The sequence below is a fragment of the Prenolepis imparis genome, unplaced genomic scaffold (assembly GCF_030444845.1).
Source record: "Prenolepis imparis isolate NDT839.2.m4 unplaced genomic scaffold, iyPreImpa1.0 SCAF_10, whole genome shotgun sequence".
Lineage (NCBI taxonomy): Eukaryota > Metazoa > Arthropoda > Insecta > Hymenoptera > Formicidae > Prenolepis > Prenolepis imparis.
In genome coordinates this window covers 10,984,528-11,012,342 of record NW_028141168.1, presented here as the reverse complement: position 1 = coordinate 11,012,342, position 27,815 = coordinate 10,984,528, and the positions used below count along the sequence as shown (strand labels likewise).

Genomic DNA, 27,815 nt, shown 5'->3' with positions numbered 1-27,815 from the left:
GCCTAAAACAAAAGTTACTGTCTGAAAATAATAATCCTAAATCAAATAATTATCTAGATGAAATAATGAATATTTTTGTAAAAATAAATAACAAATAAATAAAAAGTTTTACGAGTGCATACATTTGAATAGGGTCTTGATTAATTCTTTGTTATTGATTACTCATATAATAAAGCAACTATTTTCGTAATTTTATAATTAATCTTTATTCTGTTATAATACGACCTAGATATGATATATAATCTCTGTATAATTGATTCCTCTCCCTTTAAAAATGCCAAAATGATCATATATTTTTACTTCAAAGTAAATGTATAATTTAATATACTAAGTACTTCTTGAATTAATACAGATGTCATCTGTCACAATAATAAATGTTGTATATTTACAAAGAGATGAATGATATATGATGATACATATATGATGAATGATAAATATATAGATTATGTTAGTATATAATTTGTGTGTATGTATGCTTCTTGAATTCATAATGAAATATAAGTACTAAAAAATAAACACAAATTGGTCATGCTATAGAAAAATATGACGTTCTGCAAACTTTAATACATATAAATTAATAAATATATATTAGTGCTATAACAAATTGATATTCTTTGTAAAATAGTAGCAGTTTGTTTTATATAAAGATCAATGTACATGTCCATTATTTGAGATATATACACACACACATAATACAATTTAAAAAAAGCAAGACTGATATATCTTATATGTGAATAATTTACGTTGAATATAATGTATATTGAGTGATTGTGCAGGCATATGATGCGAATGCGCGAGTAGTGGCAATAAAGTACGAAAGTTGGTAATATATGTTATTATATATATTATTTTGTATATTACGTACCTGTTATTTAATATTTTGTTGCAATTTTTTTTATCATTGACTTAAAAATAGATTTTAGAATGGAAATAAAGATTATAGTATATAAAAATACATTATAAAACGAAATAACTGATCTAGATTATAATATGCTCTGTTCGTGTGAACACAGAATATAACAAAATTTGGAATAATACATCAATTATAAGAGATACATGCAACATAACATTCTAGAAATAAAATATATTTATTATATCAATAGTGATTATTCAATGAATATTAAATAATAAATAACTCATTTTATTTAATTTTCCTGTATACACTTTTAGTTAAAGTTTCAATGACTTAATTATATAATAATTATTAAAACTTTAATGAAATTTTAAATGTTTATTCTTTTTAAATATGTTTTTACATTATTATTATAATATATTTACATATATATTATTTAATGAGTCTTTTTAAATATATTTACAGGATTTTACACAAATATCTACAGTTCTAACAAAACTATTGTGTTCTAGATAATCTAAGAATTATAACGACAGTAATCGTTTTACTTCTTTGAGGCATTCATCGGCTTCTAACAAGGAATCATTGTCATCCTTGTTCTTAGCTATCATTCTTCCTTGTTGACAAGATTTTTTGGCTTCATCATATAAACCTTTCTTCAGAAATACATTCCCTAAATTTACATAAATTGAACCCAAATCAACCATGTCAGGTAAATTTCTTCCTAAAAATATACGCAACATGTAGCACAAATAATGTAGCTATAATTAACAAAATTATTATATTAATATTACCTATTTTTGTTGCAGCAGACAAGTATTTGATTGCTTCATCATATTCTCCTCGCATATAACTAACAGTTCCCAAATCATTAAGCAGAACTATAGTCTGTTCATGTTCTTCACCATTTATCTTTTTACATATATCATAAGCCTGAAGAAAATAGTTAAAAGCTTCGGTATGTCGAGATTGTGATAATAACATTCGCGCATACCAATCAAAGGTCATACCCTGTAATAATACAGCATCCTCATTTTCAGGATCTTTTTCAATATGTGATTTTAAGTTCTCTATACAAAATTTATAACCCTGCTCTGCTTTCCTGAATGTGAGTAATAAAAAAATATATACATATATATATAGAGAGAGAGAAAGAGAAAGTATGTAATATATTTTGCATAACTTATTATATACAATAATACATATAGTATATCATATATAACAAGCAGCTTAACTATTAAATTAAATATATATATCCTATTTTTCACCATTTTTTGAGAGTATAATTTTTTATATTAATATTCCATATAATACTTAATGAAAAGCAAAAATAAAATTTTTTAAAAATTCTATAGCAGAATAAATTACTTACTTTATCTCTTTTAGATGTTCAAACACTTTAGCCATTTTTAAACTTATGTGGATGACTCTCATATCATCTTCTGTAGCTCCATTTGACATTAGCCTTTGCAAAACTGATACAAATAACTTTTCTGCTTTGCGATAGTCTCCAGTGTCGAAGGCAAGATTAGCCATTACATCGTAAACATATGTAACAGCATCATAATGTTGTAAAGTTTGTGCTTGGCGTAACGCTAAATGTAGCATTTTTTCTGCCTTAGAAAATTCTCCCTTCTGTAAAGACAAAGAAAATATTGCTGAATGAGATTTAAATTAAGATATATAGGTGAAAAAAATACATATATATAAAAGCATAAGAAAAAGAAATATATAACAGATCACACGTTTCAATATCCAACCTGTATCAGCAATACGGATCGCTTGATCATCATAATAACTTCTGGAACTTCTTCATCATCTTCGATACCAAAAAAAAAATTAAATATCAACGTTGGTAGGGATACAGCGAGAAATATCTCGAATTTTCCTTCCTGTGACTTATAATCATTGTAGAAACGATGTCTTATCATATTAAGTCGACAAGATCTTATGAAGATATTTTTATGAATATTGCGTCGAGCATTCGCTGTCAAACGAATAAAATCCATGTTTGACAGAATGTATTTTGACATACGAGATATTACATTTAAGCGATACATCTCTTGACAAGTAAAGATTCGTACACATTCGCGCATCAGCTGTAATCAGCTGATCGACTAAAGATCTGTACTTTTATCGCTTTTAGTTCCTTTTTGCTCTTTTTTCATCCAAAGTACTAAATACATATTTTTAGCTAAAGGGCAGACAAATAAATGTTTAATATGTTTGCAACGAGATTGCGACATGTCATTATAGATGATACAATGAGATAATAACCGAAATAAATGTCAGGTGTATTCATTTTAAATGCACTTAATTGAAACAGATGACAGAATTGTGTAGAACTTGAATGAGAGCAAAGTGGAAAGTGCAACTAAAATGAACAGATTCAATGCAGACGTTCTATGGCCTATGCCTATGAGATAGCATTGCATACGGATTATATTTACTGATAAATGCATTTCTGCGCCATTTTAAATATACATATATATATATATATATGTATGTATATATATGTATGTATATATATATATGTATATATGTATGTATATATAAAATTAAAAATGAAAGATGTGTATATACACAGACATATATTTAAATCGGTAGTAGATTATTACGACAAAAGTGTAAACAATTTCTATAACTAACTCTGCAACCAGCCAATATGTCGTAAATATAATTAGAATCAGCTATATCTATTCGCGCTATTATATATATATACATGAATAGAAACGGTAATTAAAGAGGTGTGGACTCGACGAGTCCCTTGAAAAAATGTATCATAGGTCCTCTCGAATTGAACAAATTGATTGTAATTAATTAATTAATTTCGCGAACGAAAGTCGCGATGAACGATCATGTACGTAAGGCGTGCACGCACAGGTGTGCATACGTGTATACATATATATATGTACGTGTCGTGCACGTCTGCCTGTTCGCGGCCCCAGGCCCCACCTCGCCGCCTCGTTGTACCACCGACGTCCCCGCCTACCTTCGCCGTGCAACCATGTCGTACACCTTGATTTCGTGATTCGTCGCGCAACTTTTCGGCTCGTGGGTATGTGACAGGCCAGATCGCGCAGCAGGTAGGTGTCCGCATACCTGGGATACTTGATTTTTCGCACCTCGGGCGGAAATGGCGTTCGCCAATCGCGATCACGCGATTATCTCGTTAGGCGCGCCCGGCGCCTTTGTAGCTAATTAAGGTACGGATCGGATGTGCGCACCTAGACGCTCGGTCCGACAGATTTTCGCAATACTAGTGCATTGCACTAGGAGAAGGATATCGCGGCTCTCGTCCTACTTTGACCCTCGCATATGACGGGAGGACTCTCCGCCAATGTTCTCTCATGATGGATCTTTTCTCGCGAGAATACCTCGACGACACCTTTACCGTCTCGAATTCCATGTCCGGACACTCCCTTTTAATTGCATAAAATCTGTCACAAGTGTAACTGTCACGCAATCGGTCGCGATGAATGTCATTTTTCAAGATGTAAAATAATGGTGTGTTCAAAACAAATATTTTACATCATTGTTTAGCGTTAAACAGAATATGCTTGGCCAATAATCTATTATTATTTGCTGTTCTTATTGTTTTTGTGTATGTGTGTGAATAAATCATTTTGTCTAATTTATATATTTCTTTTTACAGTCATGAGTTCCGAAGATACAACTGATAATGCGACGGCAGCTGATTCTTCTAGTATAGCTACGAAGACTAAGAATTGGGTCCAATTTGAAGATGAAACGGGTCCAAAAGAAACTACAGATGTGGAGAAAAAAGCCAACAGTAGCGCACCTGCTGTAATAAAGCCTGAGTCGGTTACAGTGCAAATTGACAAGCTTAATAAAAGTATTGAGCCACCTGATATTAATGATAAGAAAACTAATGAGTATAGAGGTGCTGTGATAGCAACCGAATCCGTCCAGATTAATTTAGATAGATCAGGTTTAAGTCGTTCCATCACATCCGATATTCCGGATCTCAAAGTACCGTCTGATGTTAGAACGTCGGAGGCCAAGAGCGCTTCTTTAAAAACTATTGATCTAAGAGATGTATCTAATGGTAGAAATACATCGAGCAATGTTGTCAGCACATCTATTGGAAATATTAGACAGGGCTTTGCCAATGGTGATACTATCGTTACTCTTTTACCAGTAAATACTAAATGGCCATGGATTACTCCAGCTAAGTTTAGACCAGAATTAGTGCCAGAGGAATTGATGGCACAAGGATTAACAGTATGTTGTTTAAAAATTTATTATATATTAATTTTTATATTTTTTAATATATATTATCTATATATTTTATTATATATTTTATATATATTTTATATATATTTTATATATTTAATATATATTTTATATATTTAATATATATTTTATATATTTAATATATATTTTATATATATTATCTATATATTTTAATATACATTATATATATATTTTGTTAATGTAATATTCTCTTAATGATTCTTAATGATATATTTGATAAAGATGTAACTTTTTTATGCATGTATAATTTGTAGCTGAATATTTTACTAGATAATCTTCAATTTTACATTAAAATTCAAAAAATGCATCATATATTCAACTTATATAATATATTCTGAAATATTAATAATTGAAATAGAAATATCAGCTCTCTTTTTATATTTATTTTAATAAAATGTATAAAAGTGTAATTACAATATTCTAATAAAATAGATATATTGTAGCTTACAGTGGAAGAATATGTTCACATGATGGAATTACTTGTGAATGATGTGCGCTTCAATATGTACAACATATGCTACAAGAGGATTCTTGTTCTTTGGATATTCACCGCCTTTGTTGTACTGCTTGGTCTATTGTTCTCTGGTGTGACCGGTCTTACTTTATTCGGACTTGGTATCATGTGGCTGGTCTTGAATGCAGCTGCAATATTCCTTTGCATGTTTATCAAGATAAAGCTCAATCACAATCTGGAGAAATGTATGGCTCAAGTCAACAAACATATATTAAAACACAAAATAATATTGGGATTAGATGATAGAGGAAAGATCTCCTGCCACAAAGTCAACTTGTGTTTCATATACTTTGATACTACCGATTGTGTTGTAAGTGCTACATATATCTGAATTTATATTATAAAATTTGTCAATAATTGATGTAATTTAAATGTTCAATTTTTTATAATATTATAAGTTATATATCATTCAAGAAAAGAGAGCAATGCTTTATACATATTTCTATGCCAAAAGAAATGTCTATATAGACACAAAAATCTTCTCTGATTATTGCTAGATAATATCCTTTTTATTTTTGTCATTTATATATGTATTTACAAAAAACTAATATAATAATTTGTTTTATGACAGAAAAAATTACAAGAAGTAATAGAGAGGGAAGAACGTGAAGGTAGAGTAATTGGTGGTGGTGGTGGTGATGACGCAAGCGAATTAAGCCGACAACGAGAATTACAACAGCGTATGGACATTGACGACGGTGATATTGTTATACAAGGCAGCACTACTACGAGAATCTCTCGTAAACAGGTAAGATCCTTTTTCCTCGATTCTGTACATTCAAAGTCTTTTCTTTCTATTTTTTATTTTATTTTTTTAATTTTATACATTTTTTTGTTTTGAATTATTTATTATTGCATAGAACATTTTTATAATTTTATTAATTGAACTAAAGATATATATTAAAAGCCGAATGAGGAACACCATTCCTCTATTTGCAAACATCAATCGAGATATGAAGTGAATCAAAGGTGCAGTTTTAGATGCATTCATTTTAGTAATGCCTTTTAATAATATTCAACTAATTTTCTATTTTTATTCAAAACGTAATCATTGTCTTATTTTAAGTATAGGTGCAGTATATGTAGCTAAATAAGAATTTGATGCACCTTTAGTTCTATACAGGCTTTAATTATTATATATAAACATATTCTCTCTCTCTATGTGTGAAACAAGAAATTTGACGTTACTGACTGCGTTACTAACTTATATTAAATATTGTGTGTATTATATTAAACTACCACCAGGGTAAAAACGAACAAGTATTGTGCCGTTATGTGCAACGTTGGGCGAAGGATTACTTACGACGACGTTTGGATTGGACAGTTGACGAGGAGGGTGGAAATCCTTCTTCGCCACGTCACTTAGCGTCCGCTCTGTGTCCATGTCAATATATAGAGGAATGGTTACGTAATAAGCCACGCGTTCAGGGCAGAGACTTTTGTCCTAGATGGAGTAGCTTTCTGAGAGACAGAGGCATTTGAATACAGTTGAATACATTTATTCTATACTGTTTATATATATTGTTAATGAACTACACATATGTATATATGTGCAGTTTCGCGTGCATATACAAAAATTACAGAGGTTTTTTTAGAAAGTTATTTAACTTTCTTGGATACGCATTGCTATATATGCATTTTAATATTTTATATCAAGTATATGATCTTTTATACATATACATCATTATTTATATTCTTGCACTTATTTTATTCTCGTTATGGCAACATCATGAAGAATCTTGTTTCTAACTTTATTGAACTTTACTCGCAATATAAAGATAAAGAATCAAACAGAGTTTGTTCTGAGTAATATGATTCAGAATATAAGACACTATTACGAGAGCAGTTTTCAAAGAAAACTGCTATTTACTTTTATTGATTTGCAAGCAACTTGAAGTATTAATATTTTTGGTTTATAAAACCAACTTTTATATTTAATATTCATAGAATGTGGCCATTTTTTATTGATATAGCTATAAATCGTACAATATATAGATGTAATATATCGATGACAATACAAGTTTTAGCTTAAGAAAAACATTTATTACATGTTAAAAAAGTTGTAAAAGAATTTTATGCTTTTAAAATTTTTCAAAATTGGTTTTTAATATGCTTGTAAACATATTGAACAATTTTGTCTTAATTATTGTTTCTTATTATGTTTGTTATATTATTTTAAAAATTGTTTATAGATTTTGTCATTTATATATGCGTTTAATTTTGAGTTATTTTAAATGTACTTAACAATTTATTTAGAAATATTATCATATACGAATAATCGATGCATGACAAGTGATAATCTTAATCAAATATTGAAATTAGTATGATTTTGCTGACTTCAATTATGTATGCTGTAGATCTTGTAAATGTGTACTTCATGTTAATTATTACTTAATATGGATACTTTTATAATATGGATATAACTTTTATAATATGGATATAACTTTTACATGTCTACAGCATTGAAATATGAACTCACAAAATATTATAATTTTGATTTTTGATCATCAATAGAGCTCATGGATCGTTTTTTCGTTTTCAGATCAAGGCTTATCCACATTCCATATTTAATGCTGAATGTAATTTTGAAATTTTATTTGTGTAATATAAAAAATTACACGTGTATCATATCCTAAGGATATCAACATTTAGCATTAAATTTGAAATAGATCTGCATCTTAACAAAATCCATAAAGATAGATGCATAAATGAATATGATAATCTTTATTTTAGATTATCTTGATTAATCTCTATTTCAGCATTCCAGAAAATTGTTTCCTTTTGAAAATTAACAGTATTATCAAAATTTTTGAAGTTTATGTTTATGTAGCTTTTTCATTTATGCTGATAAACACTTCCCTTTCTATCGATGATTTTTCGATACTTTATAATTACATTTAGCGTGCGTTTACATTCCTTGATCATAGATATATTTTTATAGGATTATACATATGTAAAAGACAAATGTACTTATAAAATGGTGAACATATTTTTAATTACGAAATAACGAGCTTCATATATTTTATATAACAAGAAAATACTTTATAATGTTATTATAAAACATAATGGCAGTTAGATTATTATTATTAAGACAGTGATTTACAAACTCTACTCTTTGTTGAAAGAATACAGATTACAAGAAGTATTAGAAAGAGTTTGCAGCACATAGTTCCATAGAAGAAAAATATATATAACAAATATATAACAAATTAAACTTTTGTAAGCTTGTGTTTCTTTGCATATCTGTAGCCATCAGAAAATGTATGATATCTAACAATAAGAAGTAACATTTGTATATTGCATCTATTTAAATACTAGATTTAATCGTACACGTTATTTGTAAAAAAAACCACTTAAAAAAGAAAAAAATAGATTACTATTCAGATCTGGCTATCACTGAATGATGATGGTCTGTGTGTGTGTGTTGACAGGAACGGGCGGAGTTGCTGTTGCTGAGGTATGCTTCTCGATGGGCACGTCACTTTGTGCGCCGCAGACTTGATCTGGTTATAGACTCGCAGGAACGCGATAGAGGCGTCATGGGTCTGTCTGTTCCACCGCGCCATTGTGTCTCCGCCCGTTGCCCTTGTCAATTCATTGAGGACCATCTGAAACACAAGCCAAGAGGCAAGTTGTCGTTACGCAAATTCTTTCTAATGCCAGACTTCACTGTCAATTGAATACTGCCAATATGTGGAGACTGATATGCCATTCTTAAGAAGATCACTTTTAAATTTTATGATAAAAATTCTGGAAAAATTACACGTTGACACGTTTTTGATACTGCAAATGATTTAATATTATATGTTCAAGTTGTTATGCGTTATGCAATGCCTCATTCAACAATCGTGTTTCTGAAATTACAATGTTGTAAACATAACGTAATGAGTGATTACGTTATTAATATAGTTATTGTAAAAGCTAAGATAAAAAAATTATCTATTTATATTTTTAGTACTTTACTTAGTACTAAATTTTTTTTTTTTTTTTTTATACAGTAATAAAACAGGATAATTGCGCTAAAAATTAAAAAAGCAGTTAACAATGGAAAATTCATGCAAATAAAAAAATTTATCATTTTAATAAATTTTTAGAAATGTAAAAATACGTAATAATCGTGCAATATTTTGTGCAATATTCAATATTTTTGTTAATAAAATATATGTTTTTATTGGAGTAAATTTTTTAAATAATTATTGCAAATGGAGAACTGTATTTATCTTATTGTATTGCACATTCCATATGTTAACTAACAATTTATTGAAAATTAATGCCTTCATTCAAGCACATGTAACGAAAAGACTATATATGCCTGCATATAAGACTATATATATCTATAATATAGCACAATACTTCTTTTATAATATATCTTTCATTTATATATAGCTTTGCTTTATCTACATCGTATTTTTTTCAAAAAAATATTTTACAATATCTATAGATATCTATTGTATATAATTTTCCTTTTTAAACTTCTTAAATTAGCACTTATATTAATTTCACTAAATAATCTATTAAATTACATCATATCACATATATTTTATATTACATGTGTCTTACCAAAGCTTCTAAACCTACTTTAAACAACAACAAAAAATATTTTTTCTATCTTTCTTTCCACACTTTTCAATTATTAACTGGTCTTAGGATATACGATGTTGAAACATTTGGGCAAAACACTCGCTACATTATGTCAACTAAGATAAAATTGTTCACCATTTTAAAAGGTAAAATTTGTTTTTAAGTATTAACAGCTTATATAATAAATTACTCATCATTTTTTACTTTAAGATACAATTTGCGATTGTTTTTTGTGACTAATATAACTTAATTAAGGATATCATTAGTAAGAATCGGCAGTTTCCCCTATTTCTTAAGACAGTAATAGTATGATAAATATGGACTAGACACTGGACGACATTTTCGTGTTCGATATACCGTTGTTGCGTCTACCTCGCTTCCGAATTAAAAGAGATGAGCATTTTCTTTTTAGCCTTTATTATTATTTTTGCCATAAATATTTAAAATAAGGCATTATAATTCTTCCAAAACTGTAATCAAATTTACTGAAAACAAAGTATATGTGCATATATATATATATATATTATAGATTTATATATAATAGATAAGATATTATAGATATACAGATGGAATAGAAAGAATTATATTTCGGTATATCAAGTATATATTATTTGATTTTAAAAATGATAAATTTCACAAGAATTTAAAGGACCCCGCGTGGGAACATTTGTTCAGTGACCCAAAAGGTACAACATATTTCAAATTCAGCCATTTTCGCCGGGGCCCATTTTCACGTGGTTTAGTGCGGGGTCCTTTAACAATATTGCAATGTTAATGTTTTAAAAAATATTTAAATTACTTTAGACTGATTGTGAGCGTTATACATATCTCCTTAATTATTTTTAGTGCAATTGTAAAGGCAGCTGATTATGATAAAATTATTAAGAGATAATAGTGAACATTACAGCAAATTCTCATATTATAAGCTATATCAAATATAGATATCGCTACGGAAATGATGATACATTATAAACATCACTTTATCAGTTTTAAAAAGTGTAATAGTCTTATATAACACAAGATATTTCAAATTTACATATCTATTATGTCCGTCCTAAAATTTATATAGATATAAGCTGTGTGTATGTAGTTTTAGATTTAATATATTTTTATATAATATATATTTACAGAGAGCATACTTATTACAGAAATCACTTTATAAATTGTGTAATTGTGTGTGTACAGAATTATCGATTTTTATATGCAAACTGTAAAGCACTTTTATATGATTGTTAAAGATGTTGTGAAATAAAGATATATACATATGTCTATTTCTTTACATATAATGTTTGAATGTGAAATAGTACAACACGATGATCGAATATTAAACATAAATTTTAAATTTTGCTGTTCAAAAATTCATTAACTTTTGTGTAACGCGTATTAATATGTGTAATACTAATATTTATTCACTACTAATCTTGAGGGATTATACTTGCATGCAGCCGGACGGAAAATGATGAATCTCGGTATATTATCACATCCTCATATCATCAGCACATAAAAAATAATCTATAACATTATGTAAGTATTATAGGAAACAAATTTGTTTCATAATGTATTATGATTAAAACAAATACAATTTTAATATGTTGAATAAAAAAGACAGATACACATCTTTTTGTTAATGTTATAACAGACATATGTATAAAAAGCAATTTGATTATAAATTGATTATATATAGATGTGATACATTTCTTCAGATTCTAACAAACTGGTTACTAAACCTGGTTGCACGTAACATATCGGAGCAAAGGTGAATTTACTTCCAACTCTCAATTTACAACTTTTTTCATGCACGATTTTTGACATAATTTAAAAATTTTTTATATGTTATGTGTTTTATATTTCTGTCTTTCTTGCCTTTTTCTTTTTCCTCTATCTCTTAAAATACATGTAAGACATATAATTGTAACGTTACATATATTTATTAATTAAAAAATAATTATATAAATATAATTATTAATTAAAAGTTGTTTTTCTTTATTTCAGGCAAATATCTTTTTTTATTAAACGTTATGCTATTGGAAATTTTAAACATATCTATCTTCATATTAAGAAAATTGCTTGCTTCTATTTAAAAAAAATAAAACTTAAATATGTATGTTATATATTTGATCATAATTTGATATTTTCATTTTTATTTATTTTGGTTATTGTTACAATTGATATATTAGTTGGTATATGAATATATCAGTTGGGGGTATATGAATTTATATATAGTAATAAATTTGTTGTTAAGAATAATATATGAATCATATATTAAAGTACGCATTAGGTTTGTATTTTGGTGTTTATTTTTATTGTTGTATACTAATAAGATAACGTAACTTTTTCAGGGTATCCACCAGGATTTACATGGTGTGCCTACCTTAATGAACCTGTAAGTCGATTTGATATGGTACCAAGTTTATCACATTAAATAATTTTTGTCTTTACAGACTCCATATAATACAGTATTGGTTAATATTTAAATTTAAATTTATATAGACAGAAGAGCTATATATATCAAAATAGAATTTATTGTTACATATATACATAATATGAGGAAAAATTGTTCGTTAATTTTATTTGTAAATCTTTCGTTTTCATATAATGCATTTTTTAGAAGGTCTACTTAAAGTAGAGAGAGAGAGAGAATTATACTGTTATCAGATTTTATAAGCGTATATATTTTTTATAATTCATATTTTGATATTATAGAGCATATGATATAATTAATGTTTTTATTATTATCTACTTTGTTTTTATCTTTCTAATATTATTAATATATCGCACACAGATATAGTGATTTATTAATTTAAAATATTTAATCTCATAAAAATTCACAGAATAATTTTTTTAAATAATTGTGCACAGCAATATTGAGATATAAAAATCGTTAATCGTACCAATATATTTTTATCATATAAGATATAACTTTATGTGTGTATGTATATACATATAAAGATAGTCACATGCTTAACACAGACAACACTTGATGATCTCTATTCAAAGAGTTATAGAAAATTTCAAATAAAAGTTATGCTGTTTGTAGAAATCATGGAGATAAATTATAAAAATTGTATAAAATTATATAAATTATAATATATAATTTTCCCTTTTTATCACACTACCTAATCAAAATTATCATATAAAACAATTTATATATATATCGGCAATTTTCGATAATTCTTTGAATGGCTGAGGCTATCACAGAGTTCCTTTTAAATAAAACTACTAACTAGTTTAAATATAAAAATAAATATAAAAATATAACAAGTAATTTGTGAATTTTTACACAAAAGAGCAACAGAAAATTATAACACCTATCCTTTTATATATCATTGACATATCATCGTTTACATGTCATATATATATATATATATAATATTATCTACTATGGTAAATGTGATCATAGTTATTGCAGTATTGTACTATTATTAGTGCTAGATATTAAGTTGTTATTGTGCCTTGTTATAAATTTTATTGAAATATGGAATATTGTGTACAATTAAATAATGTAATCAATTCATGTAACAATGTATTGTTTAGTGCACCATGACATCCACATATTAAGAACGAATGTTAAGAAAGAATGATTAACAAGAAATTATCATTAAATATTTTTTTATATTATTATAATTATTAATTATTTAATTTATTGTTATTATTTAATGTATCTTATATAGTTATGAAATGTCTTTTTAATCACAAATATTAAAAATATTTGCAAAAATTACTTATTTAAAAACACTGAATTTTTATGTATAATAAATGTATTTGTTTTAATTAAGCAGAAACTCAGCAAAAAGAAAAGGCTTCAATATAAAAGACAGAGAAATCAATTATTGATATCAGTAAAAGATTAACAATGGCTAAAATTTTACATGAAATAAATTGTTATGTTTTATAATGTAATATATATCTGTATATATGATAAATTGTTAAAATAATTTAATATTAATTACCTAATATTGTTTATATCTCTAATGTTATCAGAGCAGCTTGTGCCTGCTTTCTAATATCATCTGCAAGCCTTTTTATTTCCTCATTATCTGCCTGCATTTGTTGTTCTTCTCTTCTCAAAGTACATTCCAACTGTCTTAACTGCTGTTTGGTATTTAAATAGGTCTTTACTTTCTTGTATATATCATCGGAGTTGTTAATACTTGTCAGACCATAAGATTCTCCTACATAATCATCTGAAATTGTATTTATAGAAATATAATTTAATGATACTTAAACAAAAAAAAATAATTTGTTCATAAAACAAATTATTATAAATTACACTCAACAATTTAATTCATATATGAAAAAAATAAAACTTGACCTTCCTAATATATTCTAGTATATAACTTACAAAAAAAAGTAAACGCTTTAACAACAATATATATAATTAAATTGGATGATCTTTGTATATTAAAAAGTCAAGCATATCTATTTATACATATTTCAAATACAACAAATATTAGTTATAAAAGTTATTTACTTAGAATTTTAAATGCTACATCGTCCACAACAGCATTTTCCAAATCTTCCAACATATGTTCATGATTTGGCAAATGAGGCCTTGGTGGTAAACTATTTTTTTTATTACTAAACATTATAGAGTCAATACTGGGGTATAAAGATCAAAGTATTAACTTTATTCTCTTCCAATTTCACAGTGTTATTGTTCTTCTTCTTTTTCTTTTTTAATAGAATTTTATCTACTAATGGGACAAAGTTGCAATTATTATTCGTGTCACTATTGTCTCACACAGAGAATGAGAGAGAAGGCTTCTTCTCTCTATTATTATTTAGAGATCAAATAATCATACATACAATTTTAATAAACATAACCATATTTTAATAAACCATAAACAAGAAAGTGCAAGAAAGAGAGAATAGAATAAAGATACCAATTCGTCAACTTTGGTCACGTGACGTCTTTTGACGCTAAAAATGAGCGTCGAGTGTCAGCATGAAAAGGCACCTTTACGTCAGAGCAAGGTGGCGTTTGATTGGCCAATCAGAACACCAAAAGAAGTAGATTTCTTTCTTCTTATTGGTGAATCGAACGCTAATCCGAGAAGTAGATTTTAGAACATGACCCAAAATCATTCCATTCGGTTCCACTCTCGTGTTTTCCCTTTTCCACGTAAAAGTGGTGTTTGCCGATGATATAGAGCAATATAAATTAAAAAACATCGTATTTAATTAACAAAGTAAGAAAATTTATATAAAAATGTACATAATCGAGTTTTAATGGTTTCTATCAATTTTTATCAGTTATCGAAATATAGAGATTTAAAATGTTTAGAACGTAAAATTCATTTGTGATTTGTTTGCCCATGTGGCGTGTATATTCATTATTTCGCATATTGGCTTTTTAATTAAATTATATTTTCCTTTCAGATGCCGTCTGTAACGTTAAAAGACGTGGACCAGCAAAAATTCGTGAAGGCCTTCGCAGCCTTCCTCAAAAAGTAGGAAACATGACAATTCGAAACCTAATCTAAATAATCTCCCATGCTATCTAATATTTAAGCCAATATAATTGCATACTTTCATTTATAATTATCTTTTATTCAAAATTGTTATTTATTATCTATAATATCATTCAGTTTATAAAAATCCTCTTCTATCCTGTGTATGCTTCTGTATTGCTCTGTCTGTGAACGATAATTTATTGCTTAAAGATATATCTATTTTATAATGTTACATTGTACGATGTAAAATTTTAGGACCGGCAAAATGCGTGTGCCAGAATGGGTGGATATTGTGAAAACGGCCAAATTCAAGGAGTTGGCTCCTTACGATCCTGATTGGTACTACATCAGGTGCGCAGCCTTGGTACGTCACATTTATATTCGCAGCCCGATCGGTGTCGGCGCCGTCACTAAGATCTTTGGTGGACGCAAACGCAACGGCACTCACCCCAGCCACTTCTGTCGATCAGCTGGTGGTGTTGCGCGCAAGGCACTCCAAAGCTTGGAACAGTTGAAGCTGATTGAGAAAGCACCTCTTGGCGGACGTAAATTGACTAGCCAAGGACGCAGGGACTTGGATCGTATCGCCGCACAAGTTAAGGCTAAAAGCAAAAAGCAACTTAAACTTCAAGAGACAATTACAATTTAAATATCTTATTGTTTCTGTAACAAAAAATTAAAAAAAAAAAAACATGTAAATATCTAAAACTCTGTCTTTTGGAATATTTTTCAAATACATGACTGCGTGAAACAACAAAATATCGGGAAAATATAATCAGGTAAGAAATGATTAATTAAAATTTGAAAAATTGATTCAAAGCATTCCTAAAAATTTAAGTCTAATTAGAGATTCAAACTACAAACATTTACATATATCTACACAATATAAAAATAATTGTAAGTTATAAAATTAATATGTATTGCATTCTCATATAAATATTAATATCAGATGACAAAAAACAATCGATAATATTCTTTTTTTCATTAAAGTATAGAAGTAAAGAAATAAGATTACTAATTATGAAATAAATTTTGTTGAAATTTTTATTTATATTTTGAAACATATGTGATAAGTCGAGGGTAATAAAGAATAGACTAAAATGAAATGCATACATCAATTTTGATAAAATTTATTACATTTGTTTTACTTGAATCTGAATTACATAGCAGACAAGTTAAAAAATACGTCTTATACAGAATATATCAAAAAGTTTAAAAAGATACATACAATTATAAAGCAATGCAATCAATTATTTGTATACTGATTGTTTGCAATTGCTCATAAGAAAAAAGTTCCATTACTGACATTCATTATTTGACATTTCTACACAAAAATACATAATATTTATTACAAATTAATATAAAGTATTACAGGACAATGATCACTGCCATAAACCTGTTTCCTTATAACATTGTCGCACACTTTATTCTTTATTCGTTCTGATATCAAGAAATAATCCAGTCGCCTATATATAAAAATTTTTATATAAATATATATATATTTAATTATAATTAGTAGATTACAAATGAACATTTTGTAGAAATAGAAGAATAATTTTATAATTGCATAAAGTTTTGGGAACATTATATATAAAATAGATAGTTTATCATTAATTGCATAAAGTTTTGGGAACATTATATATAAGATAGTTTATCATTAATATATTCAATATAAAATTTAACGATAAAGATTTAATTATTAGGCTTGTTTTCTATTCCTGCACTGATGAACTGGTGCAATAAGTTAGAATGAGACAAGTATATTTTGTCTCACTCTAACTTATTGTACCAGTGTGCACAGTTCAGCCAGTGCAGGAATAGAAAACAAGCCTATTATATGTATATAAACTTTCTTAACGTCTCATAAATATATACAAAGAGAATTTTGGCTTTTTTAATAGTAAGTCGAATATTTCTACAAAATTTTCCTAACTATTTACAATTTGGTATAATATAATTTTAGTAAAGGCAAGTCATTTTCTTACCATCCGATATCCTTGCCGCGTGCATTAGCGAAATATGACCAAAATGTATATGCACCTTCTTTGTCAGGATACAATAATCTAAATGTATCTATAAACCCAGCAGATAAAAAGTCAGTCATAGCGTCTCGTTCTTCCTTGGTAAATCCAGCATTCTTAGTATTTGTTTTGGGATTCTTCAAATCTAAAAATTAATGATAAATTATATTAACGTTTCAAAAATAATAATTATCAATATTTTACATTTGAGATTTAATAAAGTTGAAATTGATACAATGATGATACCTATTTCTTGATGAGCCACATTCATGTCACCGCATATAATAACAGGCTTTTTTTCATCCAATTCTTCAACAAATTTCTTAAATGCCTTATTCCATTCCATTCTCTTTGGTAATGTCACCAACTTTTTTCCAGCATTTGGCACATCTATTGTATTATATTCTATTATTAAACACTAAACATTTTTAAAATTAAAAGTAGGTTAAAAAAAATATATATATATATATATATAAAATATTAGAATTGTATATATAGCTCCGATTCTTGTGATTACAAGATATTAAAAATCATAAAATCAAAATTTATCTCTTTATATAGTTATTAAAATACACAACTTACAAACATTTATTACATAAAATTCTGACAATTCTGCTGTGATCATTCTACCTTCGCTGTCAAAATCAGAAATGTTTAAGCCGTATTTCACAGAAATAGGCTTTTCTTTACAGAACAAAGCAGCCCCACAATAACCTGGCTTTTTACCTATTAAAACATATTTTTCTTCATTATGTGATTCATATAAAAATGTGATTTATATAAATTTTTCTTCAAGAGTATCATCTCTTACTGTCCAAAAAATAATGATGATATCCTGACAATTTAACTTCATCCGGCAATTTGTTTTTGTCACATTTTGTTTCTTGTAGAGCAATTATATCTGCATCTTCTTTGATAATATAATCCATTCCATTTTTCTAATTAAATAGTATAACAAAAATTATTATCAATATAATGCAAATATAATTATGACAAATTAAACAAACATACTTTAAGAACAGCCCTGATTCCAGAAACATTCCAAGTACAAATTTTTAGATTGTACTTCTTGCCTTCCTCATTTAATTTTGTGCACGCAAAATGTATCTCATTCAGATTTGTATCTGTCTTATTCTGCATTTGTTTGGGTTCATTTTTTGCCTTATTCACGGTAGATGAATTGCTTTCATTAACTTTTTTTGATTCAATTTTTGCCCTCTTTGGTGCAGGTTCATCATTTGTATCATTTACACGTTTTTTTTTAGAAGCAGATTCATTCAATGTATCTGTTTTCTTACCAGATTTAACTTTGGTAGAATCAATCTAATTAATAATATTGCAATTATATCATATTTTATAGGTATATAAGAGAATACTTGGTATATTAATAATATTAAAATTTTATTTATATATATAAAGCTAAACATATCTGAATTTGTACTTATTAAATGATGTAGTAATATTATATGTATCTTTTTATACCTTTGCCTTTGCAGTTCGTTTTGGTGGCATATTAAAATCTTGTTCTTTGTAAAGAGCAGGTACTGAGAAAAATATAAATAAAATTAATATTTTAATAAACACAACAGCTCTTCCAAATAATCTGTTTAATTCAATAAAATTGAATAATATGTCATAATAATAATAATAATAATACTCCAAATATATAAATTTATTTTACAATTGTACTAATAAAAATGATTCGTCCTTATGTATGATTTTACAAATTCAACAATTATTTAGCTTTATCGATGAAAATAAATTTTATACAAATAATATCTCAAAATTATAATTAATTGATTATCTGTTTTCACAACCAGTGAACGTACATAGCCTAGCTACGTCTCTAACCACGTTTATCGAATTTTGTCTTTGTCTTCAACAAACAAAGCTTCTTTCAATCGAAGAAACAATATTAGACAGCTAGTTTAACATGACAGACATATTTTTTTACGGACCTTAAAAATTCTCGTATATGTGACTGGAAAAAATGCGATCAACCGTGTAATCGGTATAATACAGCTTCGTTTGTTGAACAACTTTAAATTTAGTGCCATTTAGCACCCGTTCATCAGCATTTTGCGACGCATTCGATGTCGGATGTCGTAGAACTATGATAAAAAAAGACACGTAAGAAAGAAAGACGCCATTAATTCCATCATCCAATAGAATTTCGATCTTAACTGACGTCACTTTTATCCCTAGAAACGAAACGTTTCTATTGGATATCGGACGTTGGACATCGAGCGCGATTAATCGATATGCGTACTCGTTCATAATTCGATTTTGCATATTGGCAACAGTGTCGACAATTGACAAGAAGGAAGAAATTGGGCAACAAACGGGGAACCTGTTGTTCGCAGGAGAGGAGGATCGGGAATGTAGACACGCTACGAAGGCGAGTGCCATCATGAGTACCAAAACAAATCCGCAAATGTCAAATTCGTACAACGGAGGTAATTGCAATTTTTAATTTTACGCTTCTTTTTTTTTATAAATATCTTCCACTCGTTTGTCGTCCACTTGAGGAATAAAAACGCGCGCAGCATCCGTAGATAGTAAATTGAAAAGCCGTCTGCTGGGCGTCCTTATGGCGTCTGCTAAACTTGACTGAAACAATTTTTATTCGACGTATATAGAATGTGGAGGCGTATGTTAAATAATTTGAGATTATTTGACGCGAGTCGTATGGATTGTAGTATCTTTGATGATAAAATACAATTATCCCATTTAAAAATGTTTTAATTACCAATAGTGCGAGATATATATATATATATATTATTCTTTATCGCGATAAAACATATATCAAAATGTAAATATATATTGGGTTGTTCGGAAAGCCATTTCGTTTTTTTCACATACAATTTGTATGTGAAAAAAACCGAAATGACTTTCCGAACAACCCAATATATATTTACATTTTGATATATATTTTATCGCGATAAAGAAATTCATATATTTCGTGTTTTACACATTCCTTTTAACAATGCGAAATGTATATTTATGAAAAAAAGACAAATTGTGAAAGACTTATAATTCTATCTTATATTTATCATCAAAATTTGAAGATATAAAATATATTAAAATATATTGAAAAAATTTGTATTTAACTGTTATATAATATGAAATTATTCTTAGTATATACAAAATTAATATGTAGATGTATATTCAAGAATACTAATTGTTCTAAATATTGTTATAGGTCCTATTGGAAGGGACAGTCCATCAGCATTATTAGTGGTGCTTGCGGAAGTTGCATCTCAAACATTGCATTCAGAAACGAAGCACATTGATTCATTGATGGCAGCACAATGCAAACCTAGAACAGCGAGTATAAAACGGAAAGAATCATGCTTTACTGTATCTCAGCTTTTATCTATGCCTGTTTCTCATCTTGTTAAGCAATTTGCTATTTTTACAAGTGACGAGCTCAAAAGACAATATTCTTATACTTGCGCATTAGTGCCTGGTTGTCAACAGAAATATACCAGTTTTGCTAGTGAAGAAAAGGCGAGAGCATCCATTAAAAGTCATCTAGAAGAACATTTAGAATATTTGAAAGCAGATAAAGAAACTTGTATGTATTTTAACAAATTATTATTTATGTACATCTAAATACTTTTTCGTTTTTCTTCATGTATAGATTTGTTTTTTGGAATTCTTATTTCTAATATATTCATATAACAAGAGAATTTAATAAAATTTTCTTATAAACGTTCTTACAATTTTGTATGATATATTTTGATGACAATATGTTAAAAATTTGAAAATCATGAAAAAAATCTAAATTATATATAGATAATTTTATAATTTATCTTTATAAGATTAATTATATTGTATTTCATGATTGTAAAAAAGTCTTATTTTTATATTGTTATAGATGATACATTTACAGCAAAAAGTATAAATCACAAGAATTTAAAGACTAATCTACAAAGTAAGAAAAGTCGGATGCAGCAGACAAAAAAACCTCAAGAAACAATAAATAAGAAGAATAAAGATGTAATACTGGAAAAATCTGCAAATTATTTACGTAAAATACTTTTAAACGATATTAATATTAAAGAGAATGAGAAGCAGAAATGTTTTCAGAATTCGGAAAATAAAGATGCGTACAATTCCGAATTGAAGAATTCTGATCAAATGGACACTAAGGTCCTTGGGGATCATAGTTATTTCGAACGATTAGATGATCAAATGCCTAATAGAAAGGGAATGTCATCTCTTAATAATGTCCTGGATAATACAAGAAAAGAAAATGTTAGTAATAATTATATATTAAATATATAATTATTAATTATATATTTAATGTTATAAATATACAAATAATTGATATATAAGAATTGTATTATGAAAATATAACAGAAAAAGAGTCACAGAGATTTATATTATATTGCACAAATTAAAAGTATAAAATTATCAAAAAATATTCATATATAAGACTTAAGACATTTATACATAATTTAACATGTGTATCTATATACTACATTTCATAAATGTTTTTCAGATTGTATTGATGGTTGTTGGTAGTGATAGTGTACATACAAAAGAATATTCTTCTATCAACCAGAAATTAGCTGAAAACACAAATTATCAAGATTCTGATAATCTCTGTTCATCAGGTATGTTCTCTATAATAATGTTGTACAAAATAAAATACAATATTAGCTTACAATTAATACAAATGAATATTACCATGTTTAAATATAAATTTTAACTAGCTCTAAATATATAATATATATTACATTTATATATGTTCAGATTCGTGGTCAGATGAAACCCGGATAAAAAATACAGAAATATCTACAGCTACCAAACCTAAAGGAAAAGCAAAGTTTATTGGAACGAGTAAGGAAGAGAGGGAAATGGCATTAGCATATATAGATCGTATTAAGAAGAAAGGCAATCCTTCAGGAAATAATCTGCAATGTCGTATCTGCGATCCACCTCGTAGTTTCACCGCGCCTACAACTTTAGTATCTCATTATCGCAGTCATGCTGGAATAAAACCATACGAGTGTCGAATGTGTAAAGCGGTTTTTACAAGAAGACACAGCTTGAAATATCACATGTTGATTCATCAAAATCAGACACGCTTTACGTGCCTAGAGTGTGGAAAGAAGTTTAGGCATCCATCTCACTTTAGGGAACATCAACGTAGACACACTGGAGAAGCTCCATTTGGATGCGATGATTGTGGACAACGGTAAGTAGAAATAATCAATTAGCCTTTTAATATTTAAAATACTAAATATGGTTTATTTTTATAACACACACATATACACGCATTAGTTTAAATTAATTAGATTATTTTTAATTAATTAATAAACTAAATTCTCTGACTTTTTCTTTCTGATTTTACCTCTAAAAAGATAAAGAAATAAGGAGATAAAGAATCAATACACAATTGATAGTTTTTGTATAATATACTGTTTTTCACACCAGGTTCAAAACAAGAAATACCTATAAACGTCATTTAAAAACACGACACGGTAAAATTCTCACGACAATCGGTGAAGTTTTGCATCTTTCCGAAGAAGACTTTCAAAAGGTTCGGACCAATCGAAGAAAGAAAGATTGTGTCCCAGAGACTGCAATGAAAATCGATAATATCGAGTCCAATGTAATCGTAGATTTTGAAAATCATCATGACAAAACGCAAATTGATACAAATTCAGTAGAGGAGTATGTTCTGAAAGAGAATATTGAGGATATTAATAGAAATTTGGAAACAAAAGGTACTATACAAGTTGATAAATGTCTTGAGAGTTTTGAGATTTGTTCGGAATCTCATTTGAATAAGACTGATGGTATAGAGACTGAAATAGCTATAGACTGTAGATATCCCAGTAAGAACGACGGAAATGTCAGGGTGGAGCGTATCAATGGCATAGAAGATGGCCTGCTACAACTAAAAAATCCTTTTTACGATAATTTAAAAACGACTGATAATGAAGAAAATCACATTGTTTATCAACATGACATTGAAAATCAGAATAAAGTTTATGATTGCGGTAACAGGATACAGTGGCTTGAATACTCTGAAGTAAAATGTAATAATGAGACTTCAAAGGAGGGAGATGAAGATATGATGGAGGATAAGATAAATATAGATCTTTCAGAAGACCTACACGAAAATAAATTACATGTGTTGCAAGAATCTATACACAATTATCACAAAATAGTATATGACGGTGATACACAAGATAAAACCGCAACATACGTGCATTTAAAAACTGAACACGCAGAAACAAATTCTGATGAAAATAATCAAACATACGATGAAAAATATAATGGACACATTATTATCACATCAAATGATGACACAAATGATGAAAAGTCTAATAGTTATGCCAATGCTTATAATGTTGAAAATAAAGAATGTGTGGAAAATAACATTACTTTTTGTACACAGATAACAAATACGGATGGTAATATTCTGCAAACGTTTGATACTGTTAAAGAAGAGATTATGCCACAAAATCAAGATAATATACTTCAAGAGAACGAGTGTGTAAGTGAATCTATTGCGACTGATTCGGTAGAAACCATAAATATCTCTTCAAACAATTCTGTTGAAGAAAATCAGGAAATTGATCAACAACAAAGTAATCAGTGTTTATATGTCCGTACTGATCAGTTGAACAGGATAATCGCGCAAAATAGATGTATAAACATACCTTTACATCAAATCGAATTGCAAGCAAAAGCGGACAATTGTAGGAAAATTCGAATTTTAGACGGTAACTTACAAGCAATTGATATAAAGCAATCTGACAAGCAAAATACTATTTTGTTCGTATCTAATGATCATTTAAAGAATGGCATTTTTCAAATTGACAGAAATAGTATCACATACTGTCAAAGTTCTAAAAATATGAATAATTTGCAAAGTTAAGTGATAATAATATCTGTACAATAAAATATGTAAAGTTTGATGTTAATCATATTATTATATTTTATACTAATGTAGCAATGTTAATAGACATGATCGATTGAGATATGCAATAAAATCATTGTAATATGTAAGAATCTTGGAAAAGACAAAAGATGATGAAGATAATGACACAATGCTACATTTTCTGATTTATGTAAATATTTTCAAAAAGCAAAACTTTGAATAGAGATATATAACTTTCTCAGTTTTATTACAAGATACAACTATGTTTAGGAAAATGATATAACGGGCTAATCAAAGCATTCTTATAATTTTGATAAATTTTATGCATACGATATATTATTAAAAAATTAACAGTGTAGGCATTTATTTGTTTTACAATATAAGAATTTATTTTTACACACAATTATAAAAAAATATAAAATATTACAAGTTTATATATTTGCATTTACTAAGCCTTTAGATTTCATTTAATACAAAACATAATTAAATTTTTTACAGTCTAGTTTTATTCTCGATATGTACGAAAATTATTTGAACTTGTGGTTTATTTACTACTTATTAGATGTAGTCTTAACTAACTTTTATATGTTTATTAAATTAATTGTAAAAATATGGTGATGTGCCAAATATATAAATATGTTACATATCAATTATCTATTCTCTTAATGATTTCAAAATGAAAAATCTTTATTACAAATATAAAAGTGTTATTATTTAATTCATATAAAATTATTCAATTTTCTCTTGAATTATAAAAAATGTGTGCTCATAAATATTTTATTTTTATAATAATTAATTGAAAACTGTTTGTTTTATCTCTGCTATCTTCAATTATTAAAAAATTAGAAAAAAATATGCAACGAAATACACGGAAATAATTTTACATACACACTCACACATTTTACACCAGTACAATAACTTCTTATAAACAACAAATTCATACTAGTTAAATAAGAAAAAAATATAAATTTTGTAATAAAAAAATTATACATATAAGCAATGATAAAATATTGAAATTGTGTGAACAGTGCAAAATTTATAAAAATCTGGGTGCGATTTTTTAACGATCCCCAATCAATTTTGTTGTCCTTTTAAGTCGTCTTCCAAGAAAATTTATTTTTCCGTTTAAGAGAAAATATAATTTGCTTAATATTAGATGTATTTTATACAGATTGTATAAGAAATGACCCAGATAGATTATATATATATTTTCTGGATAATTATATATCATTTGAGCAAATTATAGATACATGTTGCTAAGTTATATAAATAAGTTTAATTTATAAGAACAAGCAATAATTGTTTACGATGTTTATAATTGTTTGGATGGATTTTTCTACATGAATTATGTGCTATTAGTGTTGCAGTTTTCTGCAAGAAACTTTTTCTTGACTACAATCTATTTGATCTATCCATACAAGATACATTGTTTCTTGGAAATGCTTTTCAAAACTCAACTCTTCGCAATAATTATTACGTTACAATTTGAAAATTTATAAGTTTCTACAAATTAAGCTTCAACAGTGTAAATGAGAGACACACATATATATAACCCATATTTTTCATTAAAAATTTATGTTCTCTGTATATGGTATGTTAAAAATAATGTAAATAATATATAAATCTATTACAATAGAATATAATATATACATTTACACAGGATGCGATAAGATAATCACAACACAATTGCGAATAGGATGATCTCTCGTGCAAAAATAAATTAAAGTTATAAAATCATCCATATGAAACATTTTCGAGAAAATTAATTTAAAAGAAAAATTTTCAATCCACCGCAGTCTGTTATATTATGTTTAGTTATACCGCTACATTATATCATTCTAATTTCTCATAATTTCAATATATTATTGTTCGATTACATACGACACATATCAATAGAGACTAACAAAAACACAAATATATAATAATTAAAATCACTTTCAACATCGACTGTAAAATAACAACGTATATTACTGCAGCATATTAGAATATTAATTAACAAAATAGATTATATCCAGAAATACATTTTTATCGTAGAATATAAACTGTGCCTTTGAGATTAAGTACATAAGAAATAGAAGATGTAAAAGATTAGATTATAAAAAATAACTAAAAAATATAACGTTAAATGTGTTTATGAATTATAATACCATACAACTAACAAGTAATTTAAAAGTTATTTGTATTACATTACATACTTATAATTAATTTTAATTACAAAAATATAATGATATTTTAAACATACATGCGCGCGTGTGTAGAAAAAGGGAATACATAGTGAAAATTATTTAAGAACGTTCGCTATGGAAGAGTTTTTTTAATATTGCACAATTCCAATCTAAATCTTGATTGATTTTGTCTACAATAACAGCGCTCCGAAACCGCGAGCCTAATTCGCGCCACCGCGTTATATATTGATTGTAAGGAAGAGTATCTTACTATTTACATGATGTATTTTTCTACGTATTTTTTGTACTTATAAATAAATTTCTAGAAATAATTGTCTGATTTTGCTCTAATTTCCTGCGACTATTTTATACTATTTTAAACAATAAAATCGGAGATTAGAGCAGTTAATTAGCCCTAAATGAATACGTATTTTTTTTAAATTAAATAAGTCGAATAAAAATTTTGAATAAAGATGTCATATCCTTTTTAATCAATGAATTTGAAAAAATTATGTTATTTGATCGTTCCAATTTGAGTGCCTTTAACATTGTATAAAGACGAAAAACAAAATGTTTCAACTTTTCTTTTTAGAAACCATTCTCTTCAATATCGAAATTGATTATTTCAAACTGAAATATTATATATTTTGATTTTTTTTACACTATTGCAGCCTTTGTCTAATGTATTAATATTAGAATTTCTATTTTTCTAAATGCCGAAACATTTTTTTAACAAGATATAATCAATCTGTTTCTCGATGTGTTTGTGATTGAATTCTGAATAGAATTATTTTGCTTTTTTATAGTTTCATATTAAAGAATTTTCATTGCAAACTAATTTGTCTACAGCAAGAATACTATCCTGTAGACAAACTTTAATAATATACTACAAGCTGTAATTACTACAATGTAAGTAATTATTCTCGGCAAGAAAAATCTGCTCTTAATTCGCTATCAGATTAGACCAAGCAGAATCTATTAAATTCTTCTCCATTCTTCTTTTTAATTTTAATTGATGCTTAATTGATAAGATGGAGAAAATAAAAATG

At 27.4% G+C, this 27,815-nt stretch overlaps 6 protein-coding genes and 1 long non-coding RNA gene across 23 annotated transcripts; 4 read left to right on the top strand and 3 right to left on the bottom strand.

Moving 5' to 3' along the window:
* Positions 1-1,211: 1,211 nt before the first annotated feature.
* Ttc19 (tetratricopeptide repeat domain 19) lies at positions 1,212-3,974 on the bottom strand. 5 transcript variants are annotated; one of them, XM_083048477.1, is made up of 5 exons: positions 3,846-3,974; positions 2,614-3,047; positions 2,226-2,488; positions 1,648-1,955; positions 1,212-1,577 (listed from the first exon to the last, which is right to left on the bottom strand). In XM_083048477.1, the coding sequence occupies exons 2-5, from the start codon at positions 2,947-2,949 to the stop codon at positions 1,378-1,380; spliced, it is 1,107 nt and encodes a 368-aa protein (XP_082904603.1). In that variant the 5' UTR covers positions 2,950-3,047; positions 3,846-3,974; the 3' UTR covers positions 1,212-1,377. The 5 variants fall into 5 exon arrangements, with proteins under 5 accessions (XP_082904603.1, XP_082904602.1, XP_082904599.1 ...); XM_083048476.1 differs by having other exon boundaries at positions 3,809-3,912; XM_083048473.1 differs by lacking the exon at positions 3,846-3,974 and adding an exon at positions 3,437-3,637.
* On the top strand, positions 1,440-2,154 carry LOC145942018 (uncharacterized). The gene is made up of 3 exons (XR_014426284.1): positions 1,440-1,565; positions 1,663-1,811; positions 1,894-2,154. It is a non-coding gene; the product is annotated as an uncharacterized LOC145942018 (long non-coding RNA).
* LOC145942009 (uncharacterized) lies at positions 3,798-13,774 on the top strand. 8 transcript variants are annotated; one of them, XR_014426282.1, is made up of 8 exons: positions 3,798-3,939; positions 4,509-5,098; positions 5,575-5,955; positions 6,217-6,393; positions 9,077-9,272; positions 11,672-11,750; positions 11,930-11,982; positions 12,566-13,772. XR_014426282.1 is itself a non-coding variant. In XM_083048465.1 (7 exons), exons 2-6 carry the CDS (start codon positions 4,511-4,513, stop codon positions 10,349-10,351), a joined length of 1,401 nt encoding a protein of 466 aa, XP_082904591.1. In that variant the 5' UTR covers positions 3,798-3,939; positions 4,509-4,510; the 3' UTR covers positions 10,352-10,372; positions 12,566-13,771. The 8 variants fall into 8 exon arrangements, 6 of the variants coding, with proteins under 6 accessions (XP_082904591.1, XP_082904589.1, XP_082904587.1 ...); XR_014426283.1 differs by lacking the exon at positions 9,077-9,272 and having other exon boundaries at positions 12,566-13,774; XM_083048465.1 differs by lacking the exons at positions 11,672-11,750; positions 11,930-11,982 and adding an exon at positions 10,293-10,372 and having other exon boundaries at positions 12,566-13,771.
* On the bottom strand, positions 9,131-15,092 carry LOC145942017 (uncharacterized). 3 transcript variants are annotated; one of them, XM_083048483.1, is made up of 3 exons: positions 14,698-15,091; positions 14,177-14,410; positions 9,131-9,253 (listed from the first exon to the last, which is right to left on the bottom strand). In XM_083048483.1, the coding sequence occupies exons 1-2, from the start codon at positions 14,810-14,812 to the stop codon at positions 14,187-14,189; spliced, it is 339 nt and encodes a 112-aa protein (XP_082904609.1). In that variant the 5' UTR covers positions 14,813-15,091; the 3' UTR covers positions 9,131-9,253; positions 14,177-14,186. The 3 variants fall into 3 exon arrangements, with proteins under 3 accessions (XP_082904609.1, XP_082904610.1, XP_082904611.1); XM_083048484.1 differs by lacking the exon at positions 9,131-9,253 and adding an exon at positions 11,173-11,738; XM_083048485.1 differs by lacking the exon at positions 9,131-9,253 and adding an exon at positions 12,363-12,607 and having other exon boundaries at positions 14,698-15,092.
* Positions 15,093-15,305: 213 nt separating this feature from the next.
* Positions 15,306-16,387, top strand: LOC145942015 (small ribosomal subunit protein eS19-like). Its single transcript, XM_083048480.1, has 3 exons — positions 15,306-15,415; positions 15,606-15,676; positions 15,935-16,387. Exons 2-3 carry the CDS (start codon positions 15,606-15,608, stop codon positions 16,326-16,328), a joined length of 465 nt encoding a protein of 154 aa, XP_082904606.1. The 5' UTR covers positions 15,306-15,415; the 3' UTR covers positions 16,329-16,387.
* Positions 16,388-16,793: 406 nt separating this feature from the next.
* Rrp1 (Recombination repair protein 1) lies at positions 16,794-19,833 on the bottom strand. 3 transcript variants are annotated; one of them, XM_083048470.1, is made up of 8 exons: positions 19,659-19,800; positions 19,183-19,244; positions 18,712-19,023; positions 18,512-18,638; positions 18,283-18,426; positions 17,947-18,090; positions 17,665-17,845; positions 16,794-17,145 (listed from the first exon to the last, which is right to left on the bottom strand). In XM_083048470.1, the coding sequence occupies exons 2-8, from the start codon at positions 19,210-19,212 to the stop codon at positions 17,028-17,030; spliced, it is 1,056 nt and encodes a 351-aa protein (XP_082904596.1). In that variant the 5' UTR covers positions 19,213-19,244; positions 19,659-19,800; the 3' UTR covers positions 16,794-17,027. The 3 variants fall into 3 exon arrangements, with proteins under 3 accessions (XP_082904596.1, XP_082904598.1, XP_082904595.1); XM_083048472.1 differs by having other exon boundaries at positions 19,530-19,671; XM_083048469.1 differs by lacking the exon at positions 19,183-19,244 and having other exon boundaries at positions 19,659-19,833.
* Positions 19,834-20,008: 175 nt separating this feature from the next.
* LOC145942292 (uncharacterized) lies at positions 20,009-25,604 on the top strand. 2 transcript variants are annotated; one of them, XM_083048880.1, is made up of 7 exons: positions 20,013-20,156; positions 20,903-21,277; positions 21,581-21,702; positions 21,793-21,960; positions 22,208-22,322; positions 22,462-22,906; positions 23,146-25,604. In XM_083048880.1, the coding sequence occupies exons 1-7, from the start codon at positions 20,111-20,113 to the stop codon at positions 24,596-24,598; spliced, it is 2,724 nt and encodes a 907-aa protein (XP_082905006.1). In that variant the 5' UTR covers positions 20,013-20,110; the 3' UTR covers positions 24,599-25,604. The 2 variants fall into 2 exon arrangements, with proteins under 2 accessions (XP_082905007.1, XP_082905006.1); XM_083048881.1 differs by having other exon boundaries at positions 20,009-20,156; positions 21,581-21,960.
* Positions 25,605-27,815: the final 2,211 nt, after the last annotated feature.